Source organism: Periplaneta americana, chromosome 17, assembly GCF_040183065.1.
Source record: "Periplaneta americana isolate PAMFEO1 chromosome 17, P.americana_PAMFEO1_priV1, whole genome shotgun sequence".
Classification (NCBI taxonomy): Eukaryota; Metazoa; Arthropoda; class Insecta; order Blattodea; family Blattidae; genus Periplaneta; species Periplaneta americana.
In genome coordinates, this window is record NC_091133.1 from 68,445,706 (window position 1) to 68,470,944 (window position 25,239).

Here is a 25,239-nt window from a genome sequence, read left to right on the forward strand (position 1 = left end):
TAGATTGTAAAAGAATTAACAATAATATTCATTGTTTTTTTAAATTTATAAATAGAAAAACAGAATAGGCTCTAAAATAGTGATGTATAATGTATTTAAAAGATTCAACAGTACCATACAGTAGATATTGACACGTTGTAAATAGTAAATTTAAGGAATATAGGTTAATTTGTTAAATAGTTTTCTTCTAAACATAGTTTTTTTTAAGTATTAGCAATAGTATAGATTTTTTTTTAAATTTGTAAACAGAAAAGGCTCTAAAATAGTGTTGTATAAAGTATTTAAAAGATCCAACAGTAGCATAGATGCTAACACGTTGTAAATAGTAAATTTAGGGAAAGTAGATTAATTTTTAAATAGTATATTTCTAAACATAGCTTTTAAAATGATTAGCAATAGTATTGATTTTTTTTATCTGTAAATAGAAAAGGAATAGGTACTAAAATAGTGTTGTACAAAGTATTTAACAGCTTCAACAGTAGCATAGGTGTTAACATGTTGTAAATAGTATATTTAGGGAAAGTAGAATAGGCTAGCAATAATGTATATACATTGTATTCGGAAGAGTTACCAATATTGTAATGTATGGTCTATTAGCATGTAGTATTGCATTTTTGTAATGGAACATGCTTGTAAACAAGATTTAAAAAAATACATACATACATACATACATACATACATACATACATACATACATACATACATACATACATACATACATACATACATACATACATACATACATACATACATACATACACACATATACTGAAAATGATGCCTATCTTTCTGAATGCAAGAATCACACGAATGTAGAAAATTCTGAAACATCTTCTGCAATTTCCATTTGTAATTTCACTCAACACTCGCCTGATTTCATTCTCCAGTTCTTCAATAATATGTGAATTGTTCATATATACTTTCTGTTTTAAATTCACATACAAATAAAAATCGCAAACCTTTAAACAGTGAAATTACAATTCACGAGAACAAAAATCAATAGAGTTTTCAATAAAATAAAAAATGTCGAGATTTTGTAGAAATCGTAATGTATGGGACTATACGTACGGTTGGAAAAATTGTCACACTTTCGCTTAACTTTAATTGGTAGATGATATGTTTTCTTTTTCTTTTTCAGAAGTTGGACAGACTCAACTAGTATTCCGTATCATGCAAGGTTAGGAGTGAAGAGACAACATGCTGCGAAAATCGAAAAGATTTTCGCTCATCCTCTCTATGATCAAACCAAATACTCCACGAAAGACCTTGCAGTATTAAGAGTGGGTGCCAAGAATATGCCTTTATTTTATTATTATTATTATTATTATTATTATTATTATTATTAATATTATTATTATTATTATTACTATTATTATTGTTGTTGTTGTTTCTGGTGGCCAACACTATCGATTCTTGAAAATTTCAACTTAATTTTCTGTATGTGTAATTCGCAAATTCTTCAGTTCACTATCATCATTCATGAGTCAACTAAGCCAGGAAATAACGGAGTAGGGTAGCCAGTTCCTTTCCACCGTCATTGCATATACAGTTAACTAGTAACATAGTCACTAATTCGACTTCAGATGTATGCAACAATTGTTCTTCCTCTCACATATCGTCAAGTGAGATGCACTACTTGATAATAGATGTATTAGCCAGAACCTTAATCAGAAGTACCCACGGTCTATAATGAGGATGTATTTACTCTACCGTAAACAGTGTAAGAAGGATGTATGTGCTTTTAAAATGAAGTAGAGATTTGGGGTGCACACGAAATCAGAGAAATTACTTATACTACTATAGTATTTACAAAGGGAATGAAACTTCTACCGTCATTGTTAGCATGTGAACTCTTGTAACAGCATCTTATTGTCACTGAATTGTGAACGCAAGTGGTTTATTTAATAAATTATCGAATCATATCAATGCACTTGGCAGTAAAATTATGAATAATATTTGTTGTGTGACCAGACTTTTTATGGTCCAGTAGGGGACACGGCAAAACCCACAAACTCTTACCTAGCCACTCTCCGTTGAAATGTAGAAATTACATGTAACGGTTGATACAATGATAGAACTTTGTACACTAAATTTATGGAGTATCTTAACTTTTTTAATTGAATGTATAAACACACGTAACTCCTATATATAATTAGAGCCATTAAGAATTCAATTTCAGTACTGAAGCATGCATGATAGTCTTTCACATAGTATTGTACACACTTAACTGTAACACACACATATTACAAATTCTTGTCTGAAGAATGTATCTTTTTAAGCATCTGTTCATTCCCATACAGCTTAACACTAAGTTCTTCACATGAGAAATGGAAGTTGGTTTGCGCGAGATCGTGCGTATTTGCTTGGTTTCCGCACAAAATCAATCCGCGGAAAGTCTAAAATTACACATTCAGTATTCCCAACCTAACACACATAACAATTTCCCTCTTCTTACCGCTTAAGTGACATATTGATTTTACTGCTTTAGGCTTTTAACATATTATTTTTAGAGACGTTCAATATAGTAATAATTATAAATTGGAAACTTACCACTGCAATTTCACCTAAATTGCATTGTTTTTAAATATTTGCAAAAATTAAGTAAACTCTACAACTCCATTAAAGTTATTGCATTCGTGATGCAAGTAACATTAAGGAAGCCGTGAAAAAATCAACAAGATTCCAGACTCATCATAGACGGGGAGGAAAAAAGACAGACGTATATCACGGCCTGCTGGAGTATAGTAAACACAGAAAACATTTTAAAGCAACAATGTTGAAGATAGATATTTTTGTTTTGCAAATTTGCCGTCATTGAACATAACCAAGATGGAGATTTCATTGCAACTAATTAGAAATTCCTCTTTCAAGTATGTAATAAACGATCTTCGCACAAAATAATGTACGATACACGAGCGGTATGTTTTCTTTCAATTCTCGGAAATTAAAAAAGCTAAACTACGTTTCGCTTTTTCAAACTTTTCCTCGAACATGAAAACTTCAACACACCGCTCTTGTAACGCATATTACTATTTCACTTGCAACAAGGTTTTAACTGTTTCAACTTTTATTCTTGACTTTTCATCAGTCCAATTGAATTCATTGTGGAGAAAAGTCTTTCAATAGATGAATTACTGCTTGAAAGACATATGATTAATGACACTATTTTGAGATTTTGAAATGGAATGGAATTTTTTTAATGTCGAAAAACATTATACCACTTTTCACCTGTTGGTTTGTTACAAAATTCCTCATTTTTTGAACTACTTAAAAATAGACGCTGCGGCAGGTCTAACGTTTTCGCGCAATGCGAATGTTGAGATGACCAAAGATAAAGATGCTATGTTCTTCTCAACGAGTGCAGAGTATGCCATACTGCGCTCGCTGGTTCTTCTGTCTCATACTAAGGACCGTTCAGAAATGTGTATGAATCGCAGCAGTTCCATCACAATACTTAAATATTTATGTGTTAAATGTTATTGAAACAAAATCAAAGCTTCTGGGGACAAAATTAATTTCCGGGGACAAAAACGGGGACATTTGCTCCCTGGGGACAGCAACTCAAAACTTGGGACTGTTCCCGGAAATCGGGGACGTCTGGTCAGCCTAAATATTTCTAACGAAATGTAATTCTTATTTGACTCTTACAGACGCTATTAAGATACTGTGAAGTTTTCTTACGGTGCTAATGACAATAATGTGGGGCATTAAAATACTTTAGAAACACTTCACAATAATTTTGTCTTAATTTATAATTTTTACTATGTACCCTATGTTTTAGAGCAAGTGGACATGAACCCCGCATTATCAAGCACAAATATATCAATGATGCTAGTCAGTATTAATTTAGACATTCATAGCGGTATATTCCAATGTTCGTCTAACTAGAACCGAAACTTGTTTCTACCATATATACGTATTACTGAAGAACACCTCTCCGTTAACATACATAAATCTTGCAGATACTAGGGCAGGTTTGTAGCATTTCCCGTGCTGTATTATCATCATTTGATGCACCGAACACCAATATTACTGTAATTTCCATAATGGAGCACACAGAAGTTCTGAAAGCATGCTTTCAACTAGTATGAAGCAACGCTTGTATGTCGTATGTGCAGTTTTTTACGAGGGTCTTTCTTGAAATTATTATCGATTGTTACAAAACATGTGTATCTTCATTCCATTAGGATATTCAGCTATGAATACAATAAAACGTGATATTGTATAATCACTGTAACTATACTACTAAAATATTAATTTTAATTTACTAAGAATTATTTAATTGTTGTTATATATTCTGTGCACAGATAAAAGACGTTGGACCATATATGAGAAGTGAAAACATTGCGAGTATTTCTGTCATCGCAAATTCATATCCCTGGAAACTAAAAGAATGTACATTGATTGGAACAAGGTCGCAGGTAAGAGATTAATGTTTGCTGTTGTATAGCTAATAAAAATGGTCATAATTTAAATAGTTGTAGTCTATGTACAAAGTGGGCTAATGAATCGAGCGATTTTAAACCTAGACTTTATCCGGCCAAGCTCGGTTGGGTTCGGCTGCAAACATTCTCGTTGTGTTTAGAAGTTTGTCATTTAGTGACGCTGGAGAATTTCAGTGGTGCACAGCATGCGAATGGCATCAAGGCTTATTACGAATTATGGCAGTTTCATGACTGCACAGCGCTTATTTCGGCAGCATTACATTATCCGTCGTAATCATCCAGTGCCATCTGCGCAGGTTATAAAATCGTGAGTGAAACATTTCGAAGAGGCGGATTCTGTTCCAAATAAGAAGCCTACAAGGACAGTAAGAAGTGTATGAACACCACAGAACATCGCTCCTAAAAGAACAGCATGAAAGCAGAGCGTTTTGTCTCAGTGATTGGTAGTTTTCTGTTACTTGAGGTTACCAAGCACCCAGAGTCCAACAGGGACGTAATTTGTTACAGCAGGAGGGATCGACCAGCCAAATCGCTGCAACATCAACGCGACAAGACGCTTCAGAAATTTGTTCCCGAATCACCTCTTTTCTAGGTACGGAGATAGTCCATGGCCGGCAAGGTCACCAGATCTAACAACTTGCGATATCTTCTTTTGGGGGTACTTGAAAAGCAAAGTCTTCAGTGATCCTCCAACATAAGTTAACCAAGGACTTGAAGAATTCGTCATGAAGTGTCTCTAGTCACAGTGGATGGGCTGTCTACTATCAGAATTCCAAAAATATGTGCACCTATGGAGGTAGTCTTAGGAACGCAGTACAAAAGCTCGAGATTTTTTTATATAAAAAGCAAATGACATGTGAAAAAAATTATATTATTTGTAAGCAACCGTTTCTAAGACACATATAAGTAATAAATGTCAAGGATTTGAAATAGCACGTATTTATTATCCATATCATATTAGTTTCATCATTCCTAATTATTATAGGCTACTTATTTATTTATTAATACATTTTTTCCAGAATTCAAGCGGTAAGGATATATCAACAATCAAGGTGATGACAACAAATTACAGAAACTGTGAGCGAAAACTAAGCCTCACAGGACACAATAGAAAACGGAAATCATACTTCTGTTCCATGAGTCCTCCAAGAACACGAGGTCCTTGCAATGTAAGTCTTAAAATTTGCTTGATATTTACTGGTTCAATTCAAACTGTGACGATAAAATAAGTGAGCATAAGAAGTTGAAAACATTCACCTATCTTCATGTCAATTTATCTGCGTACTTCAATACCTACCTTCTATTTACTAATTATAATTAATAAATAATTATTTATCACTGCAGCTTCCCTGTCTTGTTTTATTCTCCCGTTCATTTATTTGATATTTCCTTCACCCATTTATTCACCCACCCACCCATCCATCCATCCATCCATCCATCAATCCAGTAATATTTCTGGAAACCTATACTCTATTTTCTTTAATATTCTCAGAAATTTTAACTAACTCCTTTAAATTTACGTTAGTACTTTATTTTCCCTCTTATAGGTCTCTTGAAAGAATTTTGAGTAGTCTGGCAACATCGCCGCTAACAACTCATCCCTCTTCTCGTGAAACAGATGGGAGAGGTTAACGAAATTAGGTCTCTGTCTCCGTAGGTGAACTAATCACACCTTCCACTCTGGCTACGAAGTTTAAAAATGCTCGCATCGTTCAATGGTTTGAAATGAGTGGTTTTCAAATTAAATTTACACTAAAATCGTCCACGCTATTGAAATACACTAAAGGGGTAAATGATTCCTCATTAGATTTTCTATCGCTATGGACAAAAATCACGACCCTACTTGTAATAGTTTTCTAAGATAACTATGAACTTTTCACTAATATGGTATTACACTTTTTTGTTACAAGGAACATAAGCTATTCGTTCTGAAAATCTGCAGGGTTATTTCATTTCCTCCCTGTAATACGAAATTGTGTCCCTTTCCTTACATTTCTTCCTTGTTTTCTATACATGTTAGAGTTTAACTTATCTATGGATATGTGGCAATGGTCACCAGATAGGTCATGTGGTTCGAGCATGACGGGGCACCCACCGATTTCTAGTTCAATGCGCGACGTCAACACGATCATGTTTTCCGCTCGTTGAATAGGCCGTGATGTACCTTTCGGATGGCCACCCTGGCTGCCAGACTTCAACCGCCAGGTTATTTTTTGTGTAGCCACTTGACGTGTCTGGTGTATGTGACTCCAGTGCCTGATGTAGACGACCTGCGATGACGCATTAAAGAGACATACAAATACAGTTCGAGAGACGCCAGAGATGCTAGAATATTAGCCTGTATCCCAAGATCCCTGCAGCGTCTTGCCAAGGCGTAAAAGAACATGTATGGAATGCATTTTTAACATCTACTGCAGTGGGGCTGTAACTGTAACCCGTTGTTTTAGAACGTGGATGTAAAGGAAATTTGTTATGCATTTCTCTTCAATAAATCACTTCAACTTTGTAATAATATTTTTCTGTCACCCTGTATACGTACATTTCATTTTACTTCCATCATGTGTAGTGAAATTTCTTTATCGAATGAAGCTTTATCAGATTCTGTAAAATGATATATCAGAAAATGTTTCGATCGTCAATGAAAGGAATACGCGTGAGAATATTAAATTCCTTATTCCAATCACCTGGAATACAATAACGGCTACATTCATTTTAAGGTCTAGTTGGACGAAAGCCATTTCGTTCTTGGAGGAGCATTGTTTCTATGAGAGGCTTTAAGAGTCTTATGAAAGAGTTATTGAGGAATGTTCTATATTTTCAGGGGAAATACGGCGGACTGGTGGAATGCGACAACATGCTGGTGGGTCTTCTTGCCAGCGAGAACATATGTGATCATGAGTTTCTACGCGAATATGTTAACATAGGATATTACTTCAAGTGGATGCACTCCCGAGTTCCCGCCATCGAAACCAGAATCACCACAATTAACGATGCCACCTATCTTCGGCCTCCGTTATTCTCACATATCCTGCTTTATATTTTCGCAAATAATTATTTATATTAAAATATGTTTTCCCAATAAAAATGTGAATAATTTATTAAAATTCTGATAATTATTTGAAGTGTTACACTGTCTAAATAAACTGTGTGAAACATGGTCACATGAAGGGAAAGATTACGAAAAAGATATACTGTAGGTTGGAGAAATAAAATCCCTCAGAAAAGTTACAGCCTGCACAAGAAAGCATATAAAATGAAAGCATTCTAAAATTATATTAAGTTATGGGGTATTTCTTAGGTATTTTACAGCAAGACTATGTCTAATATTCAAGAGATTAATAGTACAAATTACTTGACAACAAATATTAGGATAAAATCTGATCAAATATTTAGCCTACAATGAAATTAAGTACCAGATCAATGGTAAAATTATCTGCGATGTCTACGTCATCTAGACCAGTGGTCGTCAGCACTCGCTGAAATGGGTATTGGATAGGGCAGGGCATAGTTGCGCCCCATGGTCAGATAAAAAAGGGTCCCTGTTTTGTGGGCATAGTTGCGCCCCGTTCCCATCAGGTAGAGAAGAGGGCATGGCATAGTTGCGCCCCGAAGAAATCAGGTAGCAGAAGGGACATGGAATAGTTGCGCCCCGATGAAATAGGTAGAGAAAAAGACATTATGGAAACTCGAGCCTCGTAATCAATCAACCATATTGATTTTTTATTCGATTTAATATTTATTATCGATACCGTAAAAATGAACACCATGAAGTTGGCAGTACTTTATTAACTGTTTCTCTACTGTTTATGCAGTGATTATCAATAGCCTACCGTTAAAATGAACACCATAAAGTTGCCGGTATTTTATTAACTGACATATTCAAATGAGTGACCCGTTGGCATTTTATTAGTGATTTTCACACCGTGTGTGGCGTATAGTGAGAATAACTTAAAATGAATGTTAAGTTTAGTGAAAAGGGTAAAGAGTTAATAATTCACAATGGTTCTAAGTTTCAATATTCGAAACCCTGTACCGCAAGTTAAGATATCGATGTACAAACAAAAAATGCAGTTCATTTATTGTGTGATCGATAAAAAACTGTTATTTTAAATAGCAAAATTGATCACATGCTAGGCCTAACTGATTTCAATGCAGTTATCATCAGTAATCTCACTAGAGGTTTTGATTTATCTAGAGAAAATCAAAATTCGAGTGGGATTTAATTGACTATTACACGATTAGAAGAAAGTATATAAAGATTATAAGTAACAAAGTACTCCAATACAATAAAATATTAATTGACTTACGAAAATAAACCTGTCTTCAAATGTATTATTGCACCATTACGCTAGATGGCAGTTGTGCCAACTATGGAATCTTCATTGAACTCTGTAGACGGTTACTAGTCAAGAAGGCGTTGTTAATTCAGTTTCATTTTTATTAAGACAGTTGCATTCCACTTCAATTATCCGAATCCCAGTAATCAATGTCACTTGACAGATGATTTTCAATAAATCTTAATATTAAACAATCTCTGATACGTGACTATCCATAATATCATATAGCAGAAGCCATAACATAACCTAACTAATATACTGTACACAAGTGTTAGAAAAGTTTTAGGCCTAATTAACGACGACGACATAAGAAATAAACATGAATAATTTTAAAAGGAATAATTATTGAATGTACAATTTTCAAATTTGAATGTGGTTGGTGGTTCAATTGATATTATATTGGACGTGTGCGTAATAGAAGTGGAACTCGTTGATTTAGGCCTACATGGTGTATTCAACTTATTCAGGATTTCAGAATGAATAATTTTAAAAGGAATAATTATTAAATGTACAATTTTCGAATTTGAATGTGGTTGGTAGTTCAATTGATGTTATATTGGACGTGGAACTCGTTGATTTAGGCCTACATGGTGTATTCAACCTACTCAGGATTTCCGAATGGTGCTCTTCATTTATTTGTAAATCGGATTTCAGAAGATGCATAGGTATGATCAGTGATTTTTATTAATTCTTGTTCTTGAATGCCAATGCGAGTCATATTTGAAACTGCTGTGCATCGACTGGAGTGGTCTGTAATTTTATATATATATATATATATATATATATATATATATATATATATATATATATATATATATTTGACGTCCAGACCAGCGCAGTTTCAAATGTTGGCAAACAAAGAAACAAATGTTAGGGACGCGATAAAATTAAACAAATGCTAGGGACGCGATAAAATTGTGCGATAAGCAGCCATGATTGGTTGAAATACGTCCTTTCGTACCGTTTTATTGGTCAAACGTAGTATGACGTAGTAAGAGTGTAATAGTCACTGTAACATTTTAAAGTAATTTGTTTATATTATGACAATCACTTTCGTGTGTAGTATACCCATCGGGGCTCAACTATGCCATGTCCATTCTGCTACCTGATTTCTTCGGGGCGCAACTATGCCATGTCCCTACTGCTACCTGATTTCTTCGAGGCGCAACTATGCCATGTCCCTTCTGCTACCTGATTTCTTCGGAGCGCAATTATGCCATGCCTAGGCCTCTCAATTGACCGCGGGGCGCAACTATGACATACCGATTGGGTAAGGGATGTATCGGAACATGCACCGTGGTACAGAAGGGAGAGAGATTAAGCTAAGGACTGCGGACCCCTTCTTTTTAAAAAAGCAAGCTACGAACCATGAAAATGTTTATAATTGTATGACATTTACATATATGAAGCAATTGTTGAATGCAACTTAGAAACAGAACAATTTAATTTTGCATACTCACGACATGTCCTATAGCTACTAGCCTACTCGTACTAAAATATTATGTGAATAATCACGACTTCTCTTGCCTTGAACAACCTCTTTTATATACAATTCCATATTCCATGTTTTTAGTCTCAAATTTAGATCAATGTTCAAACGATTTCTATTCTCTTCTTCATGTAACAAAATTTCGAAAATGTTTGTCCACAAATACATTTTGTGCGAGATCGTGCGTATTTGCTTGATTTCCGCACAAAACCAATCCGCGGAAAGTCTAAAATTCCACATTCAGTATTCCCAACCTAACACACATAACAATTTCCCTCTTCTTACCGCTTAAGTGACATATTGATTTTACTGCTTTAGACTTTTAACATATTATTTTTAGAGACGTTCAATATAGTAATAATTATAAATTGGAAACTTACCACTGCAATTTCACCTAAATTGCATTGTTTTTAAATATTTTCAAAAATTAAGTAAACTCTACAACTCCATTAAAGTTATTGCATTCGTGATGCAAGTAACATTAAGGAAGCCGTGAAAAAATCAACAAGATTCCAGACTCATCATAGACGGGGAGGAAAAAAGACAGACGTATATCACGGCCTGCTGGAGTATAGTAAACACAGAAAACATTTTAAAGCAACAATGTTGAAGATAGATATTTTTGTTTTGCAAATTTGCCGTCATTGAACAAAAACCAAGATGGAGATTTCATTGCAACTAATTAGAAATTCCTCTTTCAGGTATGTAATAAACGATCTTCGCACAAAATAAAATACGATACACGAGCGGTATGTTTTCTTTCAATTCTCGGAAATTGAAAAAGCTAAACTACGTTTCGCCTTTTCAAACGTTTTCTGGAACATGAAAACTTCAACATACCGCTCTTGTAACGCATATTACTATTGAGACGCTTCAAAATTCTTTAATTTATTTCTTATTATGAGGAAAAATTATCACCCAGGAACTGTCGAATCTACATTAAAAAGAAATGTTTCCACTGAATCGTCACAATTCAAAAATTAAATGCAACTTGATTTCTCGAATATAGTGTCGTTAAATGTATAAAGGCAAATTTAAGAGGATTTTATTTTATCATAACTAGAGCCCGGATGTTTAGGCATTTATAACAGTTAAAATAGACAGGCAAAAAAGACAATAAAAACGTAAAAAAGCTACTATAATCTTTGAAAAAGGCATTCTAAATTTTAGAAAAGCATAATATATTTTGGCATTAAATTTAAATTATATCAACATAACTCACATATTTACTTCGTACGTGACACATGTTGACTAATAAAAGACTTTTTTCGTGATTAACTGTCTTTTCACAAACCTTACATAACAATACTGTTCCATCGGTTGAAACCATATGGGCACCAAATTCAATAACGTACGTACGAATGGAGTTGACTTTTCAATGGTTTACTGAATTTTGACATTCTAGCTAACCGATCTTATAACTTCTATCACCCGACAATAACTCACTGTTCCTCATTCAAATTTCTTTCTCCTGCAATAATAAACACGTGTAGCAAAAAATTGTAACAGTAAGATTTGAAAATATGAAAGCAAACAACTGAAAATGCTACGCGACAACTTCTATAAGAATTAGCTTAATATTTAGGGGAGAGTCGGGTAGTATCGGACATCGGGTAATATCGGACAGTGAATTTCTTTCATCTACCACACGATGATAGTACCTGATTGACGTGGTTACGTTTCTGTGATGTCGCATAGAGAAACGACCATGTTATTCAGGTACTACCATATGGTAATAGATGAAAGAAACGCACTGTCCGATACACGATGATAGTACCTGATTGACGTGGTTACGTTTCTGTGATGTCGCATAGAGAAACGTAACCATGTTATTCAGGTACTACCATATGGTAGTAGATGAAAGAAACGCACTGTCCGATACTACCCGATGTCCGATACTACCCGACTCTCCCCTAAAAAGCTGATTGTTGGTCTCGTGAAGATATGACAATATTATATTTGTAACTGTGGACCATTATTCATATTACACAAAAAGTATTAAAGCACGATTATTAGCAGATTAAGCACTGAAATAAATTAATTTTATGTGATATTGTTAGTAAAGTCAGTCATTGTTTCAAAAAATTATTTAAATTTCATACACATTACATTACAATTAATTAGAAAATTGCAAATAAACAAGATATATTGCTTTAAAATGACAAAAAGCATTTATTAGTAAGAGTAAAACTGTAAATACATTTCTTCATCTCAATTGCCTTCGGACTCTGCAAGATATTACCTTAAATATTAAGCGTTTAAAATCGACGTAACTGTAATTTTTTATAATGATACATGTAATGAAATACAGGGTCATCACTTTATTTTTACTTCAATTTTTATTGTACCTGAGTTTTTGAACGTACTTCACTCCCACCCCTTCTACTAATGAAGTTCCAACTGTCCTCCACACAGAACCAAGGCAGCATACAGTAGGCAGTACTGAGTTAGTGAGTATAGTACGTTCCAGAAATATGTTCGCGTTTTCCAGTGACGAAAGAGTTTCAATATTGAAACGTATTTTCACACAGGTACTGTCGTCCGTTTGCCTACGTCGCATCCCGATTTCCCTCACCCGCTTCTGCCCGCCCCTCTATAAAGGCTAGTGGCTCGGCTGTCTTAGCTCTTTTCTGAAAACATTAATTTCTGTTAGGAATTGGACGCCTACGTAATATTATACAACTGTTTAAAATAACTTAAATGAAAGGGCCTCGTTCAATCTTTAACTGTCACGTGATTTCTCCCCTTTCTATGATCCTGTGACAAAACCACTTGGACGGACAGTAGATAGCATGTCTGATTAATTTTTATCTTTTTGGATCGGGCAGAAGTGAAGATTGAATTTACACTTTTATAGAGTAGGTACAGAATTATTTCAACATGAGTTACTAGTACGAAGGATGAAACTGGTAATTGGAATTAGATGCAATAGTCTATAGTGCGATAATATGCACAAAAGAACTGAAGCATGTATCGAAATGAACGGCAACCATTTTCAAAAATGTGTTTAAATATCCTTATTATGATTATTTTTCAATTTAACTTCATTCTCTATATTTTACGCTAATGTGCTGTAGACAGTATAATATACACTGCATAATTAATACATTCGCGTGGATAACTCAGTTCGTGAGTAAAAACCCTTGTTGTTAATACTGTACTGTATTTTGATTAAATTATCGAACTCAAAATTGCGATATTTCCTAGTTTACGTAAATGGATGAACTACTTTTCTTCCCTCCTATACCTAGTAAAGTGGTTTGTTTGTATTTTACGCCAGTATCATCGAACTCCAGTCGTGGAAGGGGTTAGCAAACGGTGTTTTCGATTCTCGAGCGTTAATCCAAAGGTATAGCCAGGTTAATATTAGAAATGTTAGTAAAAATAAAATGATGTCCCTGTATTTGTATTCCAAAGCGAATTCACTGAATCGAAGTATTATAATCATTAGTATATTTATTTCATTATTAGGCTACTTCAATATCTTGTTAAAAGGTATTCTCGGTTGACTATAGCGAAATTTAGGAAAGGGATTCAGTAAGTAAATTTGCAATGAATTTTAAAACATAGGCCTACCCTTAATGTTTTAGTCAATAGGATGACTTTGAAACAAGACTACGAATTCAAAGACATAAAATAATTCTACAGTAGATAAACAAGAGTTTTGCTCTATAATTTGAAAAAGAGAAAAAATTCCTTCGTTTACATACAGCCAGCAAAGTAACTTAATTCACATGACAATATATAACTATGCCTATAGGAAAATGATAAACAAATTTCATTTGAATAAAGTTGCAAGTAAAATTTCTTAACGCCTACGACTTGCAGATTTCGATACAGTGTAAGGCTTCCACTGTGATGCAAGACAAATGAACAGTAAAGCCCGTGCAACTCTGAATAAAACAATATCAAGTTTGCTCCAGATTAATTAAGTTAGGAGCGTAGAAGCGAGAAGTTTTCTTGATGTAGTTCATCAGCTAAATTAACTCGGTTTTTGGTCCGTAAATACACTAAATCGAGGTAGTAAGGACGCTCGCTGCAGCGACGGATGTCGGCAACTGCCCTGCGGACATTGTATCAAGATTATTGCCCTCTTTTTTGAAGCATTTTCACTTTTATTACTTTTCCGTGATGATGCTCCATTATGTTATTGCTTTCATTTATTTACGGATGAGTGATATTCCAAGAAACGAGATGTCCCTCCCTCTCTACCATTTTCTAAATTGAGACTCCGCTCTCAAGTTTCATAATTCTGTACCAGAAGATTTCATACTCCGAAACAAAAGCTTCAGCCATGGATAGCAAGAAGTATACTCCTTCTCGACTAAAATAAGAAACACGCCAACTGCCTTCTACTTTATTTAATAAACAATTTTAAGTACACAAGATAATCCGAGACGAAAGTTAAACAGCAGATCAGAAGGTCAGTTGAGGTCACGGTCATGGGCTAGATTGCTCGTAAGGCAAATAAGTTCGTTTTCAATGTAATTTTCAAGTTTCTAACTCAACGTAAGTTCGTCATATAACAGCGTTAATGTATAACGGCGAAGCTTAACGAAGAGCTGAAAAGATCTAATTCTAAGGAATATAAACGACCTAAAGGTATCAAAAGAATGAAATAATAAAATAACCGAAAATAGTTAGAAGAAAAGCAACGAAGAGAAGTAGAAACAAGACAAAAGGAAATTAGATAGGAAAAGAGGAATTGAAAATAAAAAGAGAACAATTATAAAAAGCAAAATAGGCCCAAGAAATAAAGAAACGAAGAAGTATGAAGGAAAAACAGAAAAGAAAAGGAATGGGTAACAGAAATAAAATAAAGAATCAAAGATATAAAAACAGAAGAATAAAAAAGAGAAAATAAAGGACGTAAAGTTCAAGGAAGTAAAGGAAAAAAGAATAGAAAGACAAAGGATGGACTAACAATACTGAAATGATAACAAGACGTAGGATAAAGAAAGAAAATATTGTAGAGGAAATATGGTCTGAGACATGGAAATATAACAATGTTTGTGTATGTTTTATCAAATCCAAATACGAGCTAGTATTTTATTATTATTATTATTATTATTATTATTATTATTATTCGAAAAATGTAATTTTATACAATCATCACTGAATTAATCACAGTAGAGACGAAAATCTTCTCGTCTAAAGCTATGAAGCTAGTGTGAGGTTTTGGGAGAATTGTAGTCCTACTGTAGGTTCTATTATTATTATTATTATTATTATTATTATTATTATTATTATTATTATTATTATTATTATTACTGTCATCATTATCATCCCCATAACTGTTATTATTACCATATTATTACTATTCATAAAATTAAAATTGTCAAGTTTTGTGCAAGAGTCGAAGAAGAGTGAGACATCGTTTTATTATTATTTCCTATTACTCGTAAGTTGAACACAATTTTATTTATTAAATACATTAGGTTTACACTACATTAGGAATTGCAGTCCGAAAGAGCAGAAGCTTGTACTCGGGCGCATTTCAGTTTAGTAATAGAAAATATTTTATAAAATTGAAGAGAGTTTCTTCCGTAAAATAGCATTAGTGTAGATTAACATACAGACAGCATGTAGTAATTTATACACATATAGAAACTACAAATGTACATGTGTATTAAACTTCAATTTTAAACGCAATTAACTTAAGAAAAAGAAAACAAAATTAATAATTAATCTTATTTGTTTTATAAATGTAGGTATGTTAAGAGTGCTTAATTAAGGGTTAGCTCTAATTAATGCATTGTATAGCCTGGGTCCAAAGGTTCTGGTGTATAAGGATTGAAAGTTTTTAATTTTATATATAAAGTATTTACAGAAGTGTTACTTTATTATTTGTTATCAATAATTGATATTATTTTGTAATTTACCATATCAAAGTATTGAGATTTTTCCTGCTGTAAGTAACTATTGTAGGATTTAAACTAATCAACATTCGCAAGGAACGAGATCTTCTGATCGAGTGGTTTAGTGTGGACAATAATACTTGGGAAACACATTATAATAATGAGACATACTCAGTTGTAATAAAAGAAATATATAATCCTCCAATTCATTCTCAGGATACGTACCTGTGTCGCTGGAAAGATACTACTTTAGCCATAGTGAAAAAATTAAGTCCCAAAAAGTTGTAGGTACAAATCATAGGATCAGATAAAAATCATAGAAGATATACACAGTATAGGACATAAATTTAAACAATGCAACTCTTTAAAATGTGCCATAAATAATAAAGAAATCGCTTATGGGTTGTAAAATATGAAAAACCAAATATCGATAGTTGCCGAGCAAATTGTTCATTGACTTTCCGCGCCGGAACACTTCAGTCCGCCTCATTTTGTTCCGCCAAGTTTGCTGTAATGGAAGTATTACGCCAGCACAAGCTTTGTGGGATGTCAGTACAACATGCACCCATTACAAACTTCGACGTTAGTTGTAACAGTATCGCAAAACTATTCCAGGATTCTCGATAAGTAATGAACTCTGCCTTTAAATTGCATACATACCCTCACCAAGCTGCATGTTTACAAGCAGTTTTCGAGTTAATTTTTATGTCTTCTAAGTTCATATAATAAATCATATTATATCGTGTAACATATCACATCATATCATATAACATAACGTGTGGTCATATCATAAATCATATATCATACATATCATATCATATATCATATCGTCGACCTGGTTGGCAAGTTGGTATAGCGCGGGTTCGATCCCGGGCCAGGTCGATGGCATTTAAGTGTGCGTAAATGCGACAGGCTGATGTCAGTAGATTTACTGGCATGTAAAAGAACTCCTGCGGGACAAAATTCCGGCACATCCGGCGATGCTGATATAACCTCTGCAGTTGCGAGCGTCGTTAAATAAAACATAACATCTATATCATATATCATATCATATCATTCATATCATATCATATCATGTCATATCATGTCATATCATATCATATCATATCATATCATATCATATCATATCAGCTATTAATAATCGCTTTTATTTTGAAAACTATGCGTTATATATATTACACTTTATATATATTTTTTAATAAAAATACAATTTTACCTATTTAAGATACACAATCTGCTTAACGTAAAACCAACATATATTATGTACATAATTATGATATTTCCATGCAGATATTCTGCGTCATCATACGATGAAAGAGTTGGAACTTAAACTGAGACGATTCTGTCCGACGCCGGGGTGGGTATCCGGTGTGGCTTAGTGGATAAAGCATCAGCACGTAGAGCTGAAAACCCGGGTTCAAATCCCGGCGCCGGAGAGAGTTTTTCTCCGTTCCATTACTCTTTCATCGTAAAACCAACAGCTTTTATGTAGGTAGTTCTTATGCAGACAGTTCTGACATCACTAGAAATCCCATTTGCATATGGTATTACTATTGGTTGTCAAATATAAAATTTTCCGTTTCAGCGTTAGGCGCCCAACATCGTGCCGACAATTCGCCCAGGAATTTCCACTGTCTATATTCAATAACTCCGAGTGACTAGATCATCAAGTGCCCCTATACAGCAATTTATCATAATATCATATCATATCATATCATATCATATCATATCATATCATATCATATATCATATCATATCATCATATCATATCATATCATATCATATCATATCATATCATATCATATATCATATCATATCATATCATATCATATCATATCACATCATATCATATACTTACTACAAATGGCTTTTAAGGAACCCACAGGTTCAGTGCCGCCCTCACATAAGCCCGCCATCGGTTCCTATCCTGTGCAAGATTAATCCAGTGTCTACCATCATATCTCACTTCCTTCAAATCCATTTTAATATTATCCTACCCTATACTTCTCGCCCTCCCCAAAGGTCTTTTTCCCTCCGGCCTCCCAACTAACACTATATGCATTTCTGCATTCGCCCATACGTGCTACATGTCCTCCCCATCTCAAACGTCTGGATTTATTATTACCAATTTATATTCAGGTCTAGCTTGAAATCTGAACTAACTGCATCAGAGAAATGTAGTAATAAAATTATCAGTTGCTATATGAAGGCATTGGAAACAGAAGTTAGAAAGAGCAGAACGTTTTAAATACCTTGATTTTCTTATAACGAGATGGCAGATCTATGTGCGGTTAGAAAACGAAACAGGTTAGACTCTACGCGAGCAGCTGCAACACAGTTCATGCATACGATGCTAACAGTAGCAACACAGTCCATGCACACTCAACTTCAGGGACAACGCCACTACAGGGTGATTCACAAGGAAAGATAAAAAATTTAGGATACGATATCTTAGGCCATTTTGAGTAAAAAAAGTTCACATGATCATATGTCCGTTTTCGAACCATGGCGGAGCTAAATGGACATTTTTTGGTAAAATGTCTCGCCCCAATGTGAATCAGACCTTACCATATGCTGCTGATGTGAGACTTGAGACAAGGTCACGGATCGCAATGAATGACATAACATTGTATTCTGTATTGTGAGCGATGTAGATAAGATAAATTCATTCATCTCACAAACCGGGTGGTGGGGCATTACAAATGTCCAATCGCCTGTCCTTGTCTGATGTAATGACACAGACTCCGCACATAACACAAATACACTAGCACTTATCAGTTCACAGCAATTCAGTCAGCTGCCTACAGTACAGTAGTTATACAGGTATAGTTATTGGAAGTGTTAAGTTGTGTTTTTCAAGATACCTTATCAATTTCCTACTGCAGAATACGCCGATATTGTGTATGATTATGGTTTGTGCGATAGAAGTTCCTTGTGTGCCGTCGCTGAATATGAACGACGCTTTCCGAACAGAAGGGTACCATATCGAAGAGTATTTACTGTCTATGGGGTTGGATGAAAAACTTGATATACCAAAGAAAGATGGAAACGACCGTATTTTGGATGCTGCACGCTGCATAAAGAACAGCTACGAGCTACTCTCCCAATCGACGATCGCGATACACGCCCGAGCGCAACAGTGCATTGAAGCAGAAGGAGGTACCTTTGAAAATGTGCGAAAACATCGACCCCGACGTCTAAAATATTAGGTATGTATGCATATGTAAATATAAACTTTAAATTTGTCCGTTATCTGTCTCTAAATGCGAGTTAGTACAATGGAATCCCAGAAGTTTTTGTGAAATCAAAGAGTTATATCTTCGTAACCGTTCGAAAACGGACCTATACTCATATGAACTTTTTGACTCAGAATGACTTCAGAATTCACATCATAATTTTTTTACCTTTCCTCGTGAATCCCCTATACTTATAACTAACTAAAATGAGACTGAAGCCTAAATTAAAGAAAGAAACAGAGTAGGAAATAAATATTACACAGCATTAGTCTATACATTGAAGGATCAGTTTAGGAAATAAATAGGCTACTACACAGCATTAATCTGTACATCGAAGAAACGATACTTATCACAAGTTTTAATAGTCCAGTTGTGTAAAACTACAATCAGGCCTATAGTTACTTATGAATCACAAACATAGGCTCCGAGAGATAATATGCAAAATTGCTTATGACTTGGGAAAGAAGATAATTATTTATGTACGTTACAATTGATCAGGGAAGAATTAAACTTAATAAGGAACTTATTAATGCATTTAAATCGGCTGATAAAATTTTAGTAATTAAAGCAGGCATGTTACAGTTGGCTGGAAATATTGTCAGGATGAATAAAGAAAGAGGGGTTAAAATAATTTCTGAAAGAAAATTGGAAAATAGAATGAGAAAATAAAGACACACATCACGATGGATTAATGATGTGGAGGACGATCTGAAGGAACTGTTAACCAAAAGGTGAAGGAATAAGGCACTGGACGGTGAGAAGTGGGCGTGGAAGACAAGGTTAAGCCTAAAGGGTCGTAGATCTCTAGGAGAGAGGTACAGCTGAAAGGTAAAATCCGACTATTTGTACCTGAAATGGATTTAAGCGAGTTTGTGTCATTTTCATGTCAGATTTTGCTCTTAAGAGATCAAATTTCTGCAGAAAAATCGCAAAAAGTTAAAACTCCTGTTTGGTAATTCATTATTAGCTCACCATCAAAGATTTTCCTGAACTTAAGCTGCCCTTCTGAGTAAAATCTTTCTATAGCCTATAAAGCTTTACAGAAATTTTATATTTATCTAGTATATTCAGAAAATATTAAATGCCGCAATTCCCTTCTCCTATTTTCCTTATTAGAGCCTAAAACGTTATTTTTGTGCAGATAGAACGTTAAGGGATCATATTTTTTAATAGACTTCCCTCAATAGCACGGTGAAAAAAGTTAAATATCTCCAATGCTTTCTGATTTATAACTTAAAACATGAGACTCTGTCAATGGAATTTTTCATTTAAATATGGACAAAACGTCTCATCTCCAGTAAGGTTGTCGCTCGGTTCCCATAACTAAAGTTTTCCAAATCCGTTTTCTTCATAACTACCCATTTTTTTTTTAGATAAATTGATCAAATCTTACATGCAAGTGTCTTGCATACTCAACAAAAATCCTACCTTTAGCACTGTTTCATAATTTCAATTTATTTTCATCATAATTCTTTATACGTGTATAAAAGTAACTAAATGTTTACAATTCATGTCAAAAAATAGCAAGAAAATGGTCTTATTTATATAATCAACTGATAATGGCGTGATTTATTAACGCACTCATTGTCAATAAAATAGCGAAGAAAGCATTGCAAAATATTTAAAATTAAACAAATTATTAGAGAAAAAATTTTCCCTGCACAAATTGCACTCCCCCCAACTAAAAACATATAATTACCCTTAACAATAAAAAATTTTGGACTGAAAAATTATTTATTAATCTAGAAGTATTGTCCAATCACTATACCAAATCCTAATTCAAAATTAATTCATGATATACAGAAATTAAATTTTGAATTTTACTAAATCTATACTAGCGAAAAGTGTGTGTAAGGCTTTAAGAAGTTGAATGAATAAAATTAATAATACTAACAAAACCTCGCAATGCAATTTAACGTCAGTATTGTTAATGAATATTGTTCATGGAAAAATTCAATTGCCTTAATCCTGACTCACCCTAAATAATTAATCCTGTACTATGCGTCACTCTTGCATTCATGTACTGGATATTGGCGGTCAATTAAAAATGCCAGAAAAATGTCTGAATGCTATTTTTAATTATTTTCAGGCGAAATATATAACAAGTGTGATTTTTCATTAATATATAAACCCTTATTTGCAGAGCGAACCGTTTATTACAGAAAGTGGTTTAGCAGACCTATAGAATGCAGTAATAAGAGATTTTTATTCTATACCATGGCAACACAAAGAGAGACCTGCGCAGACCGCACCGTATCGGAACGCCTATACTGTGTTATAATTGAGTTTTTCAATGTTCAATTTTATTTTTCTTTCATCTCAGAGGCCTTGCAAGTTTTTAATCAGTGTTATTATACCGTATTTTGTAATCCTGCGGTCTGTGGTTCCTCTGATATTGTTGTACAGTTTAGCCTCTCCGTTTTGTGGCTGCTATACTTTAAAACATAAGCTATACTCCCAACTACAAAGTCGCATGTACACACGAGACCTACAGAAAATGGAGTTCTCAAATTAAAACAACTAGAAATCCTACCGTCAAAGGAGTAAAGAGAACAAGACCTCCTCAGTTACAGCCAGAGTGAACTGGATAAATCATTAACTTTATCTCATTCAGATTTCGTTATCTAGCTTGCAGTGCTGTAGACCGAAATTTCGTATCTCGGTGACATCAATTGAAAACGTTATGGAAATGAAAGAAAGAGAAAAAGATAAAGAAGGACAAGGCAATGAAAGTCTGGAGGAGAGGAGAGGAGAGGAGAGGAGAGGAGAGGAGAGGAGAGGAGAGGAGAGGAGAGGAGAGGAGAGGAGAGGAGAGGAGAGGAGAGGAGAGGAGAGGAGAGGAGAGGAGAGGAGAGGAATCTCAGATAAGAATGAAAAATCAACGAAAATGTCTGAAATGACATGAAAATTAATGAAGTAAGGGAAAGAAAACGAAATAAGAAATTGGATGAAATAAATAAAGATAATGAGGAAATGAAAATAAATAAATCGAAAAAAGACGTTGAAAGGAAAAGAAAATAATATTTATGGTGAAGGAAAGCAAATAAAATTGAAGGCATGGAATCGAATGAAAGCAAGGTGATGGAACAAAATAAAAGGGTATAAAAGTACAGCAAAGAGAATAATAGAAGAGATATATAGTTTTGTGAAGTGTGGAAGGGAAACGTAAAGACATATAGGCCTACCGGTACATGAAAGAAAGGCGGAAAATGAAAGGAAAGATGCTAACGGGAAGAAAATTCAGGTAAATGAAAGGAAAGCTTTTAAAACGATAAGGAAAGGAATACAAAGTGAAATGAAGAAAAAGAATGGAAAGAAAAGTGAAAGAAAGATACAAAAACCGAAATTCAAGGATAGCAAATAAAATAACAGGATATGAGAGGAAAACAAATAAAAAGTAAAAGTAAACTAAAAGAAAATGATATATAGGAAAGAGGAAGAAAAAACTAGAAACAGAAAGAGGGAACAAAAGATAAAGAAAAGAAAGGAACTTTCTACTATTTACTAGAAAATGGTCAGTAGGAAAGAGGAAATAAGCGAGACGAAAGAAAATTTACGAAGAAAGATAAGAAAGGGAAATACTGTCAAAAAGTTGTGTAACTCTTGGCTTGTTCTACATTTGAAATATTCATTGTTTGTGTAAGATCTGTGTAATACAATAAATTAAATGAAATGAAAAATGTAAAGTAAAATGAAATGGAAAGAAAGGAAAGTACTGGAAAATAAGTAGAAAAGAGGAAAGAAAAATTGTAAAAAGGAAAGACGGATGAAAAGTTACGAAAAAAAGAAAAGGAGGGTAAGGCGATGGAATAGAAAACGAGGAAATAAAGGTATTATATGATAGGAAGTAGGAAAAAGAATAAAATTGGGTAACAGAAGAAAAGTTACGGAAAAAAAGGAAAGGTAGCAAAGTGAGAAGCAAGTGAATGGGAAGTTCTAGAAGAGGATAGGAAATAGGAAAGGAAAACCGGAAAAAAGTTACGGAAGAAAGAAAACAAAGTTACTGTAAGGCGGCAAAATAACAAAGAAAAGAAAGTGGAGTACTAGAAAATGACAGCTATGAAGTAAGAAACAAATGAAAATGGTAACGGGAGTAAAGTTACGGTAAAAAGGAAAGAAAGAAAAGGCGATAAAATAAAAAGGAAAGAAAGTACTAAAAAAAGTAGGTAAGAGGCAGGAAGTTATTGAGAAATGGGAAACGAAAGATTATGGAAAATGGAAAGAAAGGAAAGGCGGTAAAATAAAAAGGAAACAAAGAGCAGTACCACAAAATGACTGGTAGGAGAGGGGAAATAGTTGGAAATAAGGTGACGGAAGAAATGTTATGGGAAACTGAAAGTTTGGGAAGGCAGAAAAATAGAAAAAGAAGAAAGAAGAAAGGAATTTTAAAAATGGGAAACAGAAGAAAAGTAGGAGAGAAAGGAATGTACTAACAAATGATAGGTAGGGGAAAGGAAAAATATTTGAGTAATAGAAATAAAAAAAATACAGATAAAGGAAAGGTGATAAAATAAATAGGAGAGAAAGCCAGTACTAAAAAATGTTAGGTAGAAAAGAGAAAATAAAAATAAAAATAAAAAAGAGATACGAAAGAAACGTTACGGAAAAAGGAAAACCGATAAGATATAGAAGAAGAAAAGGAAGTACCATAAAATAATAATTACTTATGGCTTTTAAGGAACCCGGAGGTTCATTGCCGCCCTCACGTAAGCCCACCATCCAGCCCTATCCTGTGCAAGATTAATCCAGTCTCTACAATCATCATATCCCACCTCTCTCAAATTCATTTTAATATAAACTCTTATCTATATCCCGCCTACCCAAAGGTCTTATGTGAATAAAAGAAAGAAAGGGTACAGGATCGGAAGGAGATGAAGAGAAAAGAGGGATAAAAAATTACATGGAGGGAAAGGAAAAGCAAAGAAATGAAAAGAAAGGAAAAAATTAAAGTATAGGAATACAAAAAAAATTGAAAAAGCAGTAATATATAAACCTGAAAAGAAAGTAACAGAAAATAAATACAAGTAAAATTGAAAAGAACAAAAAAAATAATAAAAACAGCAAAATTAGTGTGTCTGCAAGAAAAGGGAGAAAATGGTAATCATTTGTTTCACGTCCTTCTTTAAATACAGATGATATTCAGCAAATATGCAATAAGGACATAATTCGTATTCCAGTAAATTTTTGGTGAAGGGAAGACTCCTGATGCAGATTTTAGACATTTAAGTTATTCTGCCATAGCTCCACCAAGTTGGTGTGAATATTCCATAACTTTGAAACAGGGCTTGCTTCGTATTTAAAAAAATTTCATTAAATAAAAAAAATACATTACATTGTCATATAAATAATAGGATTACCAATTTAAATTTCATCCAATTAATGAGAAAATCACACATAAAAATGTTATTATCCCACCACAATTCCATCCATGTGTTATATACGGTATTCCTACAGTGTTTTATCCTTGTAAATCGCATCCAGTTTCCATTTTGTAATGTAATATAAAATTGTAGGTAATCCTTCACTATAATATCATTTCAACAGGTGTAAATTCGTTCATTACAATAAGAGACTATTTCAACTAATCCGAGAGCTTATCCCTCTAGTGGCAGAAGTCCTACACTTTTCCGTCCACTCTGTTTCGAACGAAGAAGTTAGTAGTAATCATACTTGTCATAGAAAAGAATTCCGAATGGAAATATTTACCGGTGTTCTTCTGTTTGCCTGAACTTCGGGAATATTATTCTACCAGTATTCTCAATTTTATATCATCTTTCTGTTCGTAAAAATGACTTTCCCATTATATGTTTTAAGCGTTTCATAATCATTCAGTTGTTTTACTCTGTTATTTACAACGTCATTCTCCTCTATTTC

The 25,239-nt window shown here is 33.9% G+C and overlaps 3 protein-coding genes across 7 annotated transcripts in view; 2 read left to right on the forward strand and 1 right to left on the reverse strand.

Moving 5' to 3' along the window:
- Positions 1-7,530, forward strand: part of LOC138692828 (kallikrein-7-like) — a 189,477-nt gene extending 181,947 nt beyond the window's left edge. For both annotated transcript variants that reach the window (XR_011330143.1, XM_069816077.1), the window contains 4 exons: positions 1,139-1,280; positions 4,308-4,421; positions 5,465-5,614; positions 7,267-7,530. Coding sequence is in view for 1 of the 2 variants with exons in the window: in XM_069816077.1 (XP_069672178.1) it covers positions 1,139-1,280; positions 4,308-4,421; positions 5,465-5,614; positions 7,267-7,509 (649 nt within the window). In the remaining variant the exon portion in view is untranslated. The remainder of the gene's footprint in view (positions 1-1,138; positions 1,281-4,307; positions 4,422-5,464; positions 5,615-7,266) is intronic.
- Positions 1-25,239, reverse strand: part of LOC138693158 (lachesin-like) — a 1,789,721-nt gene that overhangs the window by 970,740 nt on the left and 793,742 nt on the right. The window lies entirely within an intron of this gene.
- LOC138693156 (uncharacterized) overlaps positions 1-25,239 on the forward strand; it is a 297,205-nt gene that overhangs the window by 192,729 nt on the left and 79,237 nt on the right. The gene's annotated exons all lie outside the window — the stretch shown is intronic.